Consider the following 18,832-nt stretch of genomic DNA (forward strand, 5'->3'; position numbering starts at 1 on the left):
TCGGGTCATTCTCCCTTTCGAACCACACCACCACCATCCATCTACACACTCCCATTCTCTCTACTCTCCCATCACACACACTCATATTGCCATGGGCCTGGGACAACAGCACTATTTGAGTTATGACAAGTATTTTTTTTAAAGAGATAAGTTTTAAGATTTACTTTAAAGGTAGATAGATTTGTTGTTTGTCTGAGAGCAATAGGTAGAGAATTCCAAGTTGAGCTGAAGACGGAAAATGACCTCTTTCCACAGGAGTTTAGGAAGTATCGGGGAACAGTTAGCTGGGAGGAAGAGATCTCAATGTTCTGTTTGGCAAGTACGGGTTAACAAGCTGAGAAAGATATGAGGGTGTGGTATCACAATTCAGGCACTGAAAGCATAGGCAGGCAACTTTATATTCAATTCTGGCTTGAACAGGCAACCAATGAAGTGTCCGCAGGAGAGCAGTAGCACTCTCTCCTCAACTTTTTAAGGACGAGTCGAGCTGCACTATTCTGTATATTCTGGAGCTTGTAGAGTTTATCACTGGGAAGGCCAGCAAAGAGAGAATTACAATAATCTAGGCGGGATAAAATGAAGGCAACAGCAAGTTTGTTGGCAGCATCAGCAGACAGGAAGGGGTGGATTTTACTAATCTTATGAAGCTGAAAGTAAAGAACTTTACACAGGTGGTTCACATGGGTTTCCATCGTGAGGGATGAATCGAAGTAAAAACCAAGATTGCGGACAGAACTAGAAAAAGAAATTTCTATGCCAGAACAAACGATAGTTGTATTTATCTGCTTGAGCTTATTTTTATTATGAGTTCTGTTTTGTCATCATTCATTTTTAGTTTTGTTTCATCCACTTTGCCATATTTTTTATACCAGTTTTAAATTTAGAAGCTAAACATGGGATTTCATAGGGAATAGTAGAATCATGCAGTTGAGAATCGTCAGCAAACAGATGATAGTGAGGTACAGACTGTTGAATGATCAAACTTAGACGTGTGTACATTGTAAAGAGTACAGGTCCCAGGACAGAACCTTGTGGTGCCCCATATCTGAGCACAGATGGAACAGACTGGTTACCATTTACAAGGACACAGTGTGTGCGACCTGATAAGTAGGAATGAAACCATCTTCAGATAGATGCACATAATTCTATTTATCATACTGGATTTGTTTGAGAGACAGGGCATTGACTGCTTTGGGGAAAAAGCTATTAGTGAAGCAATTGGTTTTCGTCCTTATACTTCTGTAACGTCGACCAGAGGGGAGCATCTCAAAAATCCCAAAAGCTGGATGTGATTCATCCTGGCTGATTGATTTTGCTTTTTTGAGTAGCCGCTTATAATGTATGTCTTCTAGAGAAGGTAGATCAGCTCCGGTAATCTTGGTGGCAGTTTTTACGATGTTCAGGGCTGCAACTTCTGCCTTGGAAATGTTTCCGTACCAAACAGTAATAGCGAATGTTAGCACACTTTCAATGACTGCTCGGTAGAAATCAACCAATTTCTTTTTTAATTCCAAACTTTTTGAGGTGCCGAAGAAAGTACAGGCACTGTTTTGCTTTCTTAACAGTTTGTTCCATATTTTTCTCCCATTTCAAATCATTGGAAATAATCAGTCCGAGGAATTTAAAATCACTGATGATCTCTACTTGCTTGTCTTTAATGACAAGTGGTAAGGGGTCAGATCTGGTCTTCCTGAAATTTAAAATTAATTCTTTTGCTTTTGGTACGTTCAGTTCTAAGTTGTTTTGATCACACCAGCTGACAAGTTCCAGTCCTTCTTCCCTATATTTTGATATTATGGTCAGTAGTGATATCTACCTGATGTGGTCAGTAGTGATGCCTACCTGATGTGGTCAGTAGTGATATCTACCTGATGTGGTCAGTAGTGATGCCTACCTGATGTGGTCAGTAGTGATGCCTACCTGATGTGGTCAGTAGTGATGCCTACCTGATGTGGTCAGTAGTGATATCTACCTGATGTGGTCAGTAGTGATGCCTACCTGATGTGGTCAGTAGTGATGCCTACCTGATGTGGTCAGTAGTGATATCTACCTGATGTGGTCAGTAGTGATATCTACCTGATGTGGTCAGTAGTGATGCCTACCTGATGTGGTCAGTAGTGATATCTACCTGATGTGGTCAGTAGTGATATCTACCTGATGTGGTCAGTAGTGATGCCTACCTGATGTGGTCAGTAGTGATATCTACCTGATGTGGTCAGTAGTGATGCCTACCTGATATAGTGTGGTCAGTGGTGATATCTACATGATATATTATGGTCAGTGGTGATATCTACATGATATATTATGGTCAATGGTGATATCGACCTGATATAGTGTGGTTAGTAGTGATAGCTACATGATATATTGTGGTCAGTGTTGATATCTACATGATATATTATGGTCAGTGGTGATATCTACAGGATATATTATGGTCAGTGGTGATATCTACAGGATATATTATGGTCAGTAGTGGTATCTGCATGATATATTATGGTCAGTGTTGATATCTACATGATGTAGTGTTGTCAATGTTGATATCTACATGATATATTGTGGTCATTGGTGATATCTACATGATATATTATGGTCAGTAGTGATATCTACATGATATAGCATGGTCAGTGGTAATATCTACATGATATATTATGGTCAGTAGTGATATTATAGTGTGGTTAGTGGTGATATTTACCTGATGTGGTCAGTGGTGATATTTACATGATATAGTGTGGTCAGTGGTATATCTACATGATATAGTGTGGTAAGTGGTATTATCTACCTGATATAGTGTGGTCAGTATTGATATCTGCATGATATATTGTGGCCAGTAGTGACATCTACATGATATATTGTGGTCAGTGGTGATATCTACATGATATATTGTGGTCAGTAGTGATATCTACATCATATGAGTTAACAGCTAATAGAGAGTAGAGAGGTGTATTATCCACTGACACAGAGACATGGCACAGTGGACAGCAGATAGAGAGTAGAGAGGTGTATTATCCACTGACACAGACATGGCACAGAGGACAGCTAATAGTAGAGAGGTGTATTATCCACTGATACACAGACATGGCACAGAGGACAGCTAATAGTAGAGAGGTGTATTATCCACTGACACAGACATGGCACAGTGGACAGCTGATAGAGAGTAGAGAGGTGTATTATCCACTGACACACAGACATGGCACAGAGGACAGCTAATATAGAGTAGAGAGGTGTATTATCCACTGACACACAGACATGGCACAGAGGACAGCAAATAGAAAGTAGGGAGGTGTATTATCCACTGACACAGAGACATGGCACAGTGGACAGCTAATAGAGAGTAGAGAGGTGTATTATCCACTGACACAGAGACATGGCACAGTGTATAGTTGATAGAGAGTAGAGAGGTGTATTATCCACTGACACAGAGACATGGCACAGTGTATAGTTAATAGAAAGTAGGGAGGTGTATTATCCACTGACACACAGACATGGCACAGTGGACAGCTAATAGAGAGTAGAGAGGTGTATTATCCACTGACACAGAGACATGGCACAGTGGACAGCAAATAGAAAGTAGGGAGGTGTATTATCCACTGACACACAGACATGGCACAGAGGACAGCTAATAGAGAGTAGAGAGGTGTATTATCCACTGATACAGACATGGCACAGTGTATAGTTAATAGAGAGTAGAGAGGTGTATTATCCACTGACACAGACATGGCACAGTGGACAGCTAATAGAGAGTAGAGAGGTGTATTATCCACTGACACACAGACATGGCACAGAGGACAGAAAATAGAGAGTAGAGGTGTATTATCCACTGACACAGAGACATGGCACAGTGGACAGCTAATAGAGAGTAGAGACGTGTATTATCCACTGACACACAGACATGGCACAGTGGACAGCTAATAGAGAGTAGAGAGGTGTATTATCCACTGACACACAGACATGGCACAGAGGACAGAAAATAGAGAGTAGAGGTGTATTATCCACTGACACAGAGACATGGCACAGAGGACAGCTAATAGAGAGTAGAGACGTGTATTATCCACTGACACAGACATGGCACAGAGGACAGCTAATAGAGAGTAGAGAGGTGTATTATCAACTGACACAGAAACATGGCACAGAGGACAGCTAATAGAGAGTAGAGAGGTGTATTATCCACTGACACACAGACATGGCACAGAGGACAGCTAATAGAGAGTAGAGAGGTGTATTATCCACTGACACACAGAAACATGGCACAGAGGACAGCTAATAGAGAGTAGAGAGGTGTATTATCCACTGACACACAGACATGGCACAGAGGACAGCTAATAGAGAGTAGAGAGGTGTATTATCCACTGACACACAGAGACATGGCACAGAGGACAGCTAATAGAGAGTAGAGAGGTGTATTATCCACTGACACAGACATGGCACAGTGGACAGAAAATAGAGAGTAGAGAGGTGTATTATCCACTGACACAGAGACATGGCACAGAGGACAGAAAATAGAGAGTAGAGAGGTGTATTATCCACTGACACAGAGACATGGCACAGAGGACAGAAAATAGAGAGTAGAGAGGTGTATTATCCACTGACACAGAGACATGGCACAGTGGACAGCTAATAGAGAGTAGAGAGGTGTATTATCAACTGACACAGACATGGCACAGTGTATAGTTAATAGAGAGTAGAGAGGTGTATTATCCACTGACACAGAGACATGGCACAGGACAGCTGATAGAGAGTAGAGAGGTGTATTATCCACTGACACAGACATGGCACAGAGGACAGCTGGTACGGTAGAGAGTAGAGAGTTGTATAATCAACTGACACAGAGACATGGCACAGAGGACAGCTAATAGAGAGTAGAGAGGTGTATTATCCACTGACAGAGACATGGCACAGTGGACAGAAAATAGAGAGTAGAGAGGTGTATTATCCACTGACACAGAGACATGGCACAGAGGACAGCTAATAGAGAGTAGAGAGGTGTATTATCCACTGACACAGAGAGACATGGCACAGAGGACAGCTAATAGAGAGTAGAGAGGTGTATTATCCACTGACACAGAGACATGGCACAGAGGACAGCTAATAGAGAGTAGAGAGGTGTATTATCCACTGATACACAGACATGGCACAGAGGACAGCTAATAGAGAGTAGAGAGGTGTATTATCCACTGACACACAGACATGGCACAGAGGATAGCTAATAGAGAGTAGAGAGGTGTATTATCCACTGACACACAGACATGGCACAGAGGACAGCTAATAGAGAGTAGGGAGGTGTATTATCCACTGACACAGAGAGACATGGCACAGTGGACAGCTAATAGAGAGTAGAGAGGTGTATTATCCACTGACACACAGACATGGCACAGAGGACAGAAAATAGAAAGTAGGGAGATGTATTATCCACTGACACAGAGACAGACACTTGCTGTGGCTTTTTTTGCATGACACCATTATAACATACAGTATGTGAGCATTATGTGTTATCAGAATGCAGGAAGGAAAAGATAGCAGTGTTTTGTTGAAGCAGTGTTTGAGTGCACACCATGTTAGCTGTTGTGTGTGGTGTCATGTGTCATGTGTCATGTGTGTTTCCTGTGTGCAGAACATTGTGTGGTCATATGGTCTGAACCGAAATGTTCCGGTTCTCAACCTGACAGATGGCTTTCGAAAAGCCATCATGTACGCCTGCTCTCATGTGGGCATCATGTATGACTTTGATAACAACAAACAGTACATTCTGCAAGGCCATGTGAGTTGGTCACCTCTTTGCCGCTGTGTACATAGAATTTGTTTTTATGTTATTATGTATTCCTTTGACAGCAAGCAGTATTATTATGTATGATTTTGACATAAAGCAGTATTGTTATGTTTGACTTTGACAACAACAAGCAATATTTTTATGTATGACTTTGACAACAAGCAGTATTATTATGTATCATTATGTATGATTTTGACAACAACCAGTATTGTTATGTATTACGTTGACAACAAACAGCATTGTTTTGTATGACTTTGACAACAACAAGCAGTATCATTATGTATGACTTTGACAACAACAAGCAGTATCATTATGTATGACTTTGACATCAACAAGCAGTATTGTGATGTATGACTTTGACATCAACAAGCAGTATTGTGATGTATGACTTTGACATCAACAAGCAGTATTGTGATGTATGACTTTGACATCAACAAGCAGTACCATTATGTATGACTTTAACATCAGCAAGCAGTATTGTGATGTATGACTTTGACAACAACAAACAGTACCATTATGTATGACTTTGACATCAACAAGCAGTGCCATTATATAGGACTTTGACATGACAACAAGCACTATTGTTATGTATGACTTTGACATGACAACAAGCAGTATTGTTATGTATGACTTTGACATGACAACAAGCAGTATTGTTAAGTATGACTTTGACATGACAACAAGCACTATTGTTATGTATGACTTTGACATGACAACAAGCACTATTGTTATGTATGACTTTGACATGACAACAAGCAGTATTGTTATGTATGACTTTGACATGACAACAAGCAGTATTGTTAAGTATGACTTTGACATCAACAAGCAGTGCCATTATATAGGACTTTGACATGACAACAAGCACTATTGTTATGTATGACTTTGACATGACAACAAGCAGTATTGTTATGTATGACTTTGACATGACAACAAGCAGTATTGTTAAGTATGACTTTGACATCAACAAGCAGTGCCATTATATAGGACTTTGACATGACAACAAGCACTATTGTTATGTATGACTTTGATAACAAGCAGTATTTTGTATGACTTTGACAACAAGCAGTATTGTGATGTATGACTTTGACAACAACAAGCAGTATTGTTATGTATGACTTTAACAATAAGCAGTATTGTGATGTATGACTTTGACAACAACAAGCAGTATTGTTATGTATGACTTTGAGAACAACAAGCAGTACCATTATGTATGACTTTGACAACAAGTAGTATTGTTATGTATGACTTTGACAACAAGCAGTATTATTATGTATGACTTTGACAACAACAAGCAGTATCATTATGTATGACTTTGACAACAGGCAGTATCATTATGTATGACTTTGACATCAACAAGCAGTATTGTAATGTATGACTTTGACAACAACAAGCAGTATTATGTATGACTTTGACAACAGCAGTATTGTCATGTATGACTTTGACAACATCCAGCAGTATTATGTTTGACTTTGACAAAGCAGTATTATGTATGACTTTGACAACAGCAGTATTGTCATGTATGACTTTGACAACAACAAGCAGTATTATGTATGACTTTGACAACAGCAGTATTGTCATGTATGACTTTGACAACAACAAGCAGTATTCTGTATGACTTTGACAACAGCAGTATTGTCATGTATGACTTTGACAACAACCAGCAGTATTATGTATGACTTTGACAGCAACAAGCAGTATTATGTATGACTTTGACAACAGCAGTATTGTCATGTATGACTTTGACAACAAGAAGCAGTATTATGTATGACTTTGACAGCAAGCAGTATTGTTATGTATGACTTTGACAACAACAGTATTGTCATGTATGGCTTTGACAACAACAGTATTGTCATGTATGACTTTGACAACAACCAGCAGTATTATGTATGACTTTGACAACAACAAGCAATATTCTGTATGACTTTGAAAACAGCAGTATTGTAATGTATGACTTTGACAACAACAAGCAGTATTATGTATGACTTTGACAATAGCAGTATTGTCATGTATGACTTTGACAACAACAAGCAGTATTATGTATGACTTTGACAACAAGCAGTATTGTCATGTATGACTTTGACAACAACAAGCAGTATTATGTATGACTTTGACAATAGCAGTATTGTCATGTATGACTTTGACAACAACAAGCAGTATTATGTATGACTTTGACAACAAGCAGTATTGTCATGTATGACTTTGACAACAGCAGTATTGTCATGTATGACTTTGACAACAACAAGCAGTATACTCCCCAAGGCTACATGAGTTTGTATTCTCTTTGCACATGTGTTTTGTTATGAAGTTTGATGTGTTTTTCAATGTATTCATTGCTTTGATTTTGTCTCTGCACCAGATTCAGTGTTGTATCAGGTGTCCCTAAAAAAGTGAACCGCTTTTTGACAGGTATTTTCTCAGTGATAGAGAAACCAAATTCATTGAACATTTTCAAACAGTAACCTTAGGGTATCATCAACAAGTCTGCAAAATATCTAAAATATCAAATTATGTGAGCATTGTCAAATTCAAAACAGCATGTCAAAAAATCTAGTATCAGAGGAAAACTCGCGTTTTCAGTTTATGCTCAGTGTGGCCTCCATTTTCCTCCACAACTAAACGAAGCCCTTTCTTCCAAGCAGAAATGCTTTTATGTATTTCTTCCACCGATATCTCCTCCCATGACATAATTATCCTGTCCTTTAATGCCTGCTTGGTCGATTTGTCTGTCACTACCCGGTAAACTTTCTCCTTAAGAGAGTCTCATATGGCACAATCCACCGGGTTACAGTCAGGACTTTGTGGAGGCCATCCATCCTTCTTGATGTCTTCTGGTGTAGCCTCCTCCAGATGGGCCTGGGTTACCCTACTTGTGTGTGAAGGAGCCCCATCTTGCTGAAACACATATTTGTTTCTAGGATAAAGAAGATTGTCATCCAATAACTGAATGTAGCTTTCACTATTAACCTTGGTTCTATCAGTGTTAATAAAATGAATGTTTGTTTTTCCTTTCCAGGATACTCCAGCTGAAACCATTATCTTTTGTTAAAATCTAGAAGTCTCATGATAGCAGCCAGATGGCTGAATTTCTTGTTTCCGTTTCCCATAAACGCAATCGTTTTGGCGTAAAGTCTTTCTTGTCTGTGGCTGAGTAGTGGTCATTCAAGTTACGGCAGCGAGTTTTTCTTTTCCCTCTATCATTTTGGTCCCTCCTTGATACCCGTATCCTCTTGAAGGGCTTCAGCTCCAGTTCTTTCGCCATTCTTTGCACAGAAGACTTGCTCACTTGTAAATCGCTTGCAACTTCTCTAAGAGATTTGTGGGTCCCTGGGTTCTCCTCCTGGGATTGAATCAGTTCCTCAACATGGTCCTTGTTTTCCTCCAAACATGCAGTCTTTGGTCTCCCACTGCCAATTTTACGTGCTACTGACCCTGTAGTGCGTATTTTAGCGATAAGTCTATTTACAGTAACATGACTCCACCCCCTGCCTGGAAATTCCTTTACGATCCTTCTTCCACCCCAGCCTTTCTCCTTGAAACAGTTTTCAATGGTAACCTTGTCACTTTCACTCAAAGGCATGGTTGATCCTTCCAAACTGAAACTTTGGACAGAACTGATTTTGGATACAGACGACAATAAAAAAAAATATAAAAAAATCAATAGACTTGACACCCAGACAGGCTATTTTTAGACTGACACTGATTGACAGATGCCAACACCTGGCAGCTGGCATGAACATGATGAAGCTCACATTGCACAGCTCTGATACTGGATTTTTTGACATGCTGTTTTGAATTTGACAGTACTTGCATAATTTGTCTGAATTATTAGATATTTTACAGACTTGCTGATGATACCCTAAGGTTACTGTGTGAAAATTTTCAATGAATTCAGTTTCTCTATCACTGAGAAAATACTTGTCAAAAAGCGGTTCACTTTTTCGGGGACACCCAATATACATTATTTATTATTATTATTATTATCATTATCATTATTATTATTATCATTATTATTATTATCATTATTATTATTATTATGTAAGAGTGTTAGACAGGTCCCTTCTCACTGCCCATCTGAATGTGTTGTCATTGTGGTGGTATCAGCATTGTGTCCTTTTTCTTCTTGTTCACCTCTTCACAATGTCATTGTGGTGGTATCAGCATTGTGTCCTTTTTCTTCTTGTTCACCTCTTCACAGTGTCATTGTGGTGGTGTCTTGTTCACCTCTTCACAGTGTCACTGTGGGGGTATCTTGTTCACCTCTTCACAGTGTCACTGGTGTGGTGTCTTGTTCACCTCTTCACAGTGTCACTGGTGTGGTGTCTTGTTCACCTCTTCACAGTGTCACTGTGGTGGTGTCTTGTTCACCTCTTCACAGTGTCACTGTGGTGGTGTCTTGTTCACCTCTTCACGGTGTCACTGTGGTGGTGTCTTGTTCACCTCTTCACAGTGTCACTGTGGTGTCTTGTTCACCTCTTCACAGTGTCACTGTGGTGGTGTCTTGTTCACCTCTTCACAGTGTCACTGTGGTGTCTTGTTCACCTCTTCACAGTGTCACTGTGGTGTCTTGTTCACCTCTTCACAGTGTCACTGTGGTGGTGTCTTGTTCACCTCTTCACAGTGTCACTGTGGTGTCTTGTTCACCTCTTCACGGTGTCACTGTGGTGTCTTGTTCACCTCTTCACAGTGTCACTGTGGTGTCTTGTTCACCTCTTCACAGTGTCACTGTGGTGGTGTCTTGTTCACCTCTTCACAGTGTCACTGTGGTGGTGTCTTGTTCACCTCTTCACAGTGTCACTGTGGTGGTGTCTTGTTCACCTCTTCACAATGTCACTGTGGTGTCTTGTTCACCTCTTCACAGTGTCACTGTGGTGTATCTTGTTCACCTCTTCACAGTGTCACTGTGGTGTCTTGTTCACCTCTTCACAGTGTCACTGTGGTGGTGTCTTGTTCACCTCTTCACAGTGTCACTGTGGTGGTGTCTTGTTCACCTCTTCACAGTGTCACTGTGGTGGTGTCTTGTTCACCTCTTCACAGTGTCACTGTGGTGTCTTGTTCACCTCTTCACAGTGTCACTGTGGGGGTATCTTGTTCACCTCTTCACAGTGTCACTGGTGTGGTGTCTTGTTCACCTCTTCACAGTGTCACTGTGGTGGTGTCTTGTTCACCTCTTCACAGTGTCATTGTGGTGGTGTCTTGTTCACCTCTTCACAGTGTCACTGTGGTGTATCTTGTTCACCTCTTCACAGTGTCACTGTGGTGGTGTCTTGTTCACCTCTTCACAGTGTCACTGTGGGGGTATCTTGTTCACCTCTTCACAGTGTCACTGTGGTGGTGTCTTGTTCACCTCTTCACAGTGTCACTGTGGTGTCTTGTTCACCTCTTCACAGTGTCACTGTGGTGGTGTCTTGTTCACCTCTTCACAGTGTCATTGTGGTGGTGTCTTGTTCACCTCTTCACAGTGTCACTGTGGTGGTGTCTTGTTCACCTCTTCACAGTGTCACTGTGGTGTCTTGTTCACCTCTTCACAGTGTCACTGTGGTGGTGTCTTGTTCACCTCTTCACAGTGTCACTGTGGTGGTGTCTTGTTCACCTCTTCACAGTGTCATTGTGGTGTCTTGTTCACCTCTTCACAATGTCACTGTGGTATCTTGTTCACCTCTTCACAGTGTCACTGTGGTGGTGTCTTGTTCACCTCTTCACAGTGTCACTGTGGTGTCTTGTTCACCTCTTCACAGTGTCACTGTGGTGGTGTCTTGTTCACCTCTTCACAGTGTCACTGTGGTGTATCTTGTTCACCTCTTCACAGTGTCACTGTGGTGGTGTCTTGTTCACCTCTTCACAGTGTCACTGTGGGGGTATCTTGTTCACCTCTTCACAGTGTCACTGTGGTGGTGTCTTGTTCACCTCTTCACAGTGTCACTGTGGTGTCTTGTTCACCTCTTCACAGTGTCACTGTGGTGGTGTCTTGTTCACCTCTTCACAGTGTCATTGTGGTGGTGTCTTGTTCACCTCTTCACAGTGTCACTGTGGTGGTGTCTTGTTCACCTCTTCACAGTGTCACTGTGGTGTCTTGTTCACCTCTTCACAGTGTCACTGTGGTGGTGTCTTGTTCACCTCTTCACAGTGTCACTGTGGTGGTGTCTTGTTCACCTCTTCACAGTGTCATTGTGGTGTCTTGTTCACCTCTTCACAATGTCACTGTGGTATCTTGTTCACCTCTTCACAGTGTCACTGTGGTGGTGTCTTGTTCACCTCTTCACAGTGTCACTGTGGTGTCTTGTTCACCTCTTCACAGTGTCACTGTGGTGGTGTCTTGTTCACCTCTTCACAGTGTCACTGTGGGGGTATCTTGTTCACCTCTTCACAGTGTCACTGTGGGGGTATCTTGTTCACCTCTTCACAGCGTCACTGTGGTGGTGTCTTGTTCACCTCTTCACAGTGTCATTGTGGTGTCTTGTTCACTTCTTCACAGTGTCACTGTGGTGTCTTGTTCACCTCTTCACAGTGTCACTGTGGTGGTGTCTTGTTCACCTCTTCACAGTGTCATTGTGGTGTCTTGTTCACCTCTTCACAATGTCACTGTGGTGTTTTGTTCACCTCTTCACAATGTCACTGTGGTGTCTTGTTCACCTCTTCACAGTGTCACTGTGGTGGTGTCTTGTTCACCTCTTCACAGTGTCATTGTGGTGGTGTCTTGTTCACCTCTTCACAATGTCACTGTGGTGTATCTTGTTCACCTCTTCACGGTGTCACTGTGGTGGTATCTTGTTCACCTCTTCACGGTGTCACTGTGGGGGTATCTTGTTCACCTCTTCACAGTGTCACTGTGGTGTATCTTGTTCACCTCTTCACAGTGTCACTGTGGTGGTGTCTTGTTCACCTCTTCACAGTGTCACTGTGGGGGTATCTTGTTCACCTCTTCACAGTGTCACTGTGGTGGTGTCTTGTTCACCTCTTCACAGTGTCACTGTGGTATCTTGTTCACCTCTTCACAGTGTCACTGTGGTGGTGTCTTGTTCACCTCTTCACAGTGTCACTGTGGTGGTGTCTTGTTCACCTCTTCACAGTGTCACTGTGGTGGTGTCTTGTTCACCTCTTCACGGTGTCACTGTGGTATCTTGTTCACCTCTTCACAGTGTCACTGTGGTGGTGTCTTGTTCACCTCTTCACGGTGTCACTGTGGTATCTTGTTCACCTCTTCACAGTGTCACTGTGGTGGTGTCTTGTTCACCTCTTCACAGTGTCACTGTGGTGGTGTCTTGTTCACCTCTTCACAGTGTCACTGTGGTGGTGTCTTGTTCACCTCTTCACAGTGTCACTGTGGTGGTGTCTTGTTCACCTCTTCACAATGTCACTGTGGTGTCTTGTTCACCTCTTCACAGTGTCACTGTGGTGGTGTCTTGTTCACCTCTTCACAGCGTCACTGTGGTGGTGTCTTGTTCACCTCTTCACAGTGTCATTGTGGTGTCTTGTTCACCTCTTCACAATGTCACTGTGGTGTTTTGTTCACCTCTTCACAATGTCACTGTGGTGTCTTGTTCACCTCTTCACAGTGTCACTGTGGTGGTGTCTTGTTCACCTCTTCACAGTGTCATTGTGGTGGTGTCTTGTTCACCTCTTCACAGTGTCACTGTGGTGGTGTCTTGTTCACCTCTTCACAGTGTCACTGTGGTGTCTTGTTCACCTCTTCACAGTGTCATTGTGGTGGTGTCTTGTTCACCTCTTCACAGTGTCACTGTGGTGGTGTCTTGTTCACCTCTTCACAGTGTCACTGTGGTGTCTTGTTCACCTCTTCACAGTGTCACTGTGGTGGTGTCTTGTTCACCTCTTCACAGTGTCACTGTGGTGTCTTGTTCACCTCTTCACAGTGTCACTGTGGGGGTATCTTGTTCACCTCTTCACAGTGTCACTGTGGTGTATCTTGTTCACCTCTTCACAGTGTCACTGTGGTGGTGTCTTGTTCACCTCTTCACAGTGTCACTGTGGTGTCTTGTTCACCTCTTCACAGTGTCACTGTGGTGGTGTCTTGTTCACCTCTTCACAGTGTCACTGTGGTGGTGTCTTGTTCACCTCTTCACAGTGTCACTGTGGTGGTGTCTTGTTCACCTCTTCACAGTGTCACTGTGGTGTCTTGTTCACCTCTTCACAGTGTCACTGTGGTGGTGTCTTGTTCACCTCTTCACAGTGTCACTGTGGTGTATCTTGTTCACCTCTTCACAGTGTCACTGTGGGGGTATCTTGTTCACCTCTTCACAGTGTCACTGTGGTGGTGTCTTGTTCACCTCTTCACAGTGTCACTGTGGTGGTGTCTTGTTCACCTCTTCACAGTGTCACTGTGGGGGTATCTTGTTCACCTTCTTCACAGTGTCACTGTGGTGGTGTCTTGTTCACCTCTTCACAGTGTCACTGTGGTGTCTTGTTCACCTCTTCACAGTGTCACTGTGGTGGTGTCTTGTTCACCTCTTCACAGTGTCACTGTGGTGTCTTGTTCACCTCTTCACAGTGTCACTGTGGGGGTGTCTTGTTCACCTCTTCACAGTGTCACTGGTGTGGTGTCTTGTTCACCTCTTCACAGTGTCACTGTGGGGGTATCTTGTTCACTTCTTCACAGTGTCAGTCCAGCCCTCCTGATGAATGATATCATCCTCTCCATGTCCTGTCTGGAGCCACAGAGCTTGCTGTGCAGTAGGTCAGGTGTCGGCCTTTAAGTGTCTCTGAGCCCCTACAGGAGGGGACAGGTGTGATGAATGTGTTGTGGTGTTTGGCCTTCAGGACCACAGGAGCAGATGGGTGACAGCACCAGCTTCATCTTCCTGAACAAGAGGGCACTGAGATGGAAATGGCCAGTTGGTGATCTCTTTGCTGAGGTGGGCTGACAGGTGCAGTGCTCTCCATTGCATGGTCATCAGTGGAGGTGGTGTGTCATTGTCTGCTGATGTCTTTGTGAACATCTTCAGTGCTGAGATTTTCTTCTTCAGCGTTCCTAGGCCATGGTCAGATGGTCAGTCCAGAGTAGGTTATGAAGTCCACGTCTGCTGGAGCTCTGTAGCCGTTCCCCATAACTTGTCTTGGAGCACTGTGGGACTGGGCCACATCTGGCGCCTCAGCTGTCTGTGTAGAGGGCAGTCTTGCAGGACATGGACTGGAGTTTGAGGAGTGGTGTCACATGGACATTGGTCTGTGTGGGAAATTTTCAGTTTGTAGAGATGGGAGAGGAGCTGGCAGTGGCCTGTGCGCAGTCTGAGGATGATGACGTGCTGAGCTCGACCCAGTTGATGGATGCTGCCCTCTGCTCCCAGATGTAGCCGTTCTCGCCAGGTGTGTCTGAAGTGGCTGCACAGGATGGTCTTTGCCTCCCAGAAGCTAAGGGGTGGGCAGATTGGGTAAGCCTGCTTCCTGCTTTGGAGAGCTTGTCTGCCTCTTCATTTCCTGCAGTGCCACAGTGAGAGGGGATCCACTGCAGGACCATTGTGGTTCTGGCACTTAGGGCCTGCATCTCAGACTGGATGTCCCACAAGGTTTTGTCCCCCACTCTGATCTGGAGGCTTTGTTGGACAGCTCGGCAGTCGGTGAGGAAGACAGTGTGGTCAGGCAAACTGTCTCTCTGGTTGAGGAGTTGGGCTGTAGCTAGTAACGCAGATGCATTGGCAGATGCTCATCCACCACCTCTTCTCATGTACCCCATGCCTCATCTCCTATGCGCACATACTTTTTTTCTTCTTTTTATTTTTATTTTTTTTGTACCGTCTAATATCACTAAACAGCGAAAAGACGTTAAACTAAACTAAAATGCCTCGGCTCTAGAATTTGTTGAGGTGAGGCCAGTAGCAATGGAATGCCTCATTGACCTGCTGTCTGGGAATGGGATGTAGACACCACCTCCCCTGTTCATTCTCAGCAGAGCTGTCTGTGTATACACAGGTCCGGGTAGTGCTTATGTAGTCCCTATCCAGTGCTTCCAGGGTCAGCAGCTTCAGCTCAGCATCCAGGAACTGGCCTTTGCTCTGAATGCCGGGGATGTCAAGGACAGCAGGGGCGACATCCAGTGACCAGTCATCAGAGTCTTGCAGGGGTTCAACAGGTTGGTTCCTGTCAGGCTAGCACTGGCCATGGGTCTGGTGGAGGGCCCTGACGAGGTGGTTTGTGCTTCTGCACTTCAGCCTATTCTTGGTTGGGGCCTTGAGTTTTGAAGACAGAGGGTGTGATGGAAGCCAGAGTGCTGAGAGCAAGATATGAAGTTGAGTGTCATTGTCTGCTGGTGTCTGTGAACATCTTCAGTGCTGAGAGCAAGATATGAAGTTGAGTGTCATTGTCTGCTGGTGTCTGTGAACATCTTCAGTGCTGAGAGCAAGATGTGAAGTTGAGTGTCATTGTCTGCTGGTGTCTGTGAACATCTTCAGTGCTGAGAGCAAGATGTGGAGTGGTGTGCCATTGTCTGCTGGTGTCTGTGAACATCTTCAGTGCTGAGAGCAAGATGTGAAGTTGAGTGTCATTGTCTGCTGGTGTCTGTGAACATCTTCAGTGCTGAGAGCAAGATGTGGAGTGGTGTGCCATTGTCTGCTGGTGTCTGTGAACATCTTCAGTGCTGAGAACAAGATGTGGAGTGGTGTGCCATTGTCTGCTGGTGTCTGTGAACATCTTCAGTGCTGAAAGCAAGATGTGGAGTGGTGTGCCATTGTCTGCTGGTGTCTGTGAACATCTTCAGTGCTGAGAGCAAGATGTGGAGTGGTGTGCCATTGTCTGCTGGTGTCTGTGAATATCTTCAGTGCTGAGAGCAAGATGTGAAGTTGAGTGTCATTGTCTGCTGGTGTCTGTGAACATCTTCAGTGCTGAGAGCAAGATGTGAAGTTGAGTGTCATTGTCTGCTGGTGTCTGTGAACATCTTCAGTGCTGAGAGCAAGATGTGGAGTGGTGTGCCATTGTCTGGGGAAGAAGTGGAGTGTATTGTGGGGAGCTGATGTGTTGAGGATGGTCGCCCCGCTACTGAGTTGGTTGCAGCCTGTACCAGAGGGTAGTGTTAGACAGACACTGCCCATATGAAGGTGTTCTTGTGGTGACGTCTGTAGTATTAAACAGGTCCCTTCTCAAGTCCATCTGCACGTGTTGTTGTTGTGGTGTCAGTGTAGTATTAAACAGGTCCCTTCTCAAGTCCATCTGCACGTGTTGTTGTTGTGGTGTCAGTGTAGTATTAAACAGGTCCCTTCTTACGTCCATCTGAACGTGTTGTTGTGGTGGTGTCAGTGTAGTATTAAACAGGTCCCTTCTCAAGTCCATCTGCACGTGTTGTTGTTGTGGTGTCAGTGTAGTATTAAACAGGTCCCTTCTCAAGTCCATCTGCACGTGTTGTTGTTGTGGTGTCAGTGTAGTATTAAACAGGTCCCTTCTCAAGTCCATCTGCACGTGTTGTTGTTGTGGTGTCAGTGTAGTATTAAACAGGTCCCTTCTCACGTCCATCTGAACGTGTTGTTGTTGTGGTGTCAGTGTAGTATTAAACAGGTCCCTTCTTACGTCCATCTCAACGTGTTGTTGTTGTGGTGTCAGTGTAGTATTAAACAGGTCCCTTCTTACGTCCATCTGCACGTGTTGTTGTTGTGGTGTCAGTGTAGTATTAGACAGGTCCCTTCTCACGTCCATCTGAACGTATTGTTGTTGTGGTGTCAGTGTCAGATAAGTTCCCAACTAAAAGTGAGATGTGTGTGGTGAGTGTTACAGTAATGGACACAGTGAGGAATGTGTATATCACTGAGGTATGTGTGTATCAGTGAGGTGTGTGTTACAGCTGAACCCCATCACCTGTAGCTGTATCAGTGAGGTGTGTGTGTTACAGCTGAACCCCATCACCTGTAGCTGTATCAGTGAGGTGTGTGTTACAGCTGAACCCCATCACATGTAGCTGTATCAGTGAGGTGTGTGTTACAGCTGAACCCCATCACCTGTAGCTGTATCAGTGAGGTGTGTGTTACAGCTGAACCCCATCACATGTAGCTGTATCAGTGAGGTGTGTGTTACAGCTGAACCCCATCACATGTAGCTGTATCAGTGAGGTGTGTGTTACAGCTGAACCCCATCACATGTAGCTGTATCAGTGAGGTGTGTGTGTTACAGCTGAAGCCCATCACATGTAGCTGTATCAGTGAGGTGTGTGTTACAGCTGAACCCCATCACATGTAGCTGTATCAGTGAGGTGTGTGTTACAGCTGAACCCCATCACCTGTAGCTGTATCAGTGAGGTGTGTGTTACAGCTGAACCCCATCACCTGTAGCTGTATCAGTGAGGTGTGTGTTACAGCTGAACCCCATCACCTGTAGCTGTATCAGTGACGACAAGCGGTGGCTGGTGACGGGGGAGAAGGGGCCTGATGCCATGGTCAACGTTTGGGACACCTTCACTGGGTCATTACCTCTCTCCTCTCTTGTTGTCTGCTTACGCCTGTCCTCTGTCAATGTCTGTTATCACCTGTCCTGTCGTTGTCTGTTATCACCTGTCCTGTCGTTGTCTGTTATCACCTGTCCTCTGTCATTGTCTGTTATCATCTGTCCTGTCGTTGTCTGTTATCACCTGTCCTCTGTCGTTGTCTGTTATTACCTGTCCTGGCATTGTCTGTTATCACCTGTCCTGTCATTGTCTGTTATCACCTGTCCTCTGTCATTGTCTGTTATCACCTGTCCTGTTGTTTTCTGTTATCACCTGTCCTCTGTCGTTGTCTGTTATTACCTGTCCTGTCGTTGTCTTTTATCACCTGTCCTGGCATTGTCTGTTATCACCTGTCCTGTCATTGTCTGTTATCACCTGTCCTGTCGTTGTCTGTTATCACCTGTCCTGTCGTTGTCTGTTATCACCTGTCCTCTGTCATTGTCTGTTATCATCTGTCCTGTCGTTGTCTGTTATCACCTGTCCTCTGTCGTTGTCTGTTATTACCTGTCCTGGCATTGTCTGTTATCACCTGTCCTGTCATTGTCTGTTATCACCTGTCCTCTGTCATTGTCTGTTATCACCTGTCCTGTTGTTTTCTGTTATCACCTGTCCTCTGTCGTTGTCTGTTATTACCTGTCCTGTCGTTGTCTTTTATC

At 43.9% G+C, this 18,832-nt stretch overlaps 1 protein-coding gene across 1 annotated transcript in view; it reads left to right on the forward strand.

Moving 5' to 3' along the window:
• LOC143288286 (cilia- and flagella-associated protein 251-like) overlaps positions 1-18,832 on the forward strand; it is a 128,393-nt gene that overhangs the window by 28,214 nt on the left and 81,347 nt on the right. Inside the window, 2 exon segments of the mRNA XM_076596633.1 lie at positions 5,606-5,752; positions 18,051-18,154. Coding sequence (XP_076452748.1) covers positions 5,606-5,752; positions 18,051-18,154 — 251 coding nt within the window.

Source organism: Babylonia areolata, chromosome 12 (genome assembly GCF_041734735.1).
Source record: "Babylonia areolata isolate BAREFJ2019XMU chromosome 12, ASM4173473v1, whole genome shotgun sequence".
Taxonomy (NCBI): Eukaryota; Metazoa; Mollusca; class Gastropoda; order Neogastropoda; family Buccinidae; genus Babylonia; species Babylonia areolata.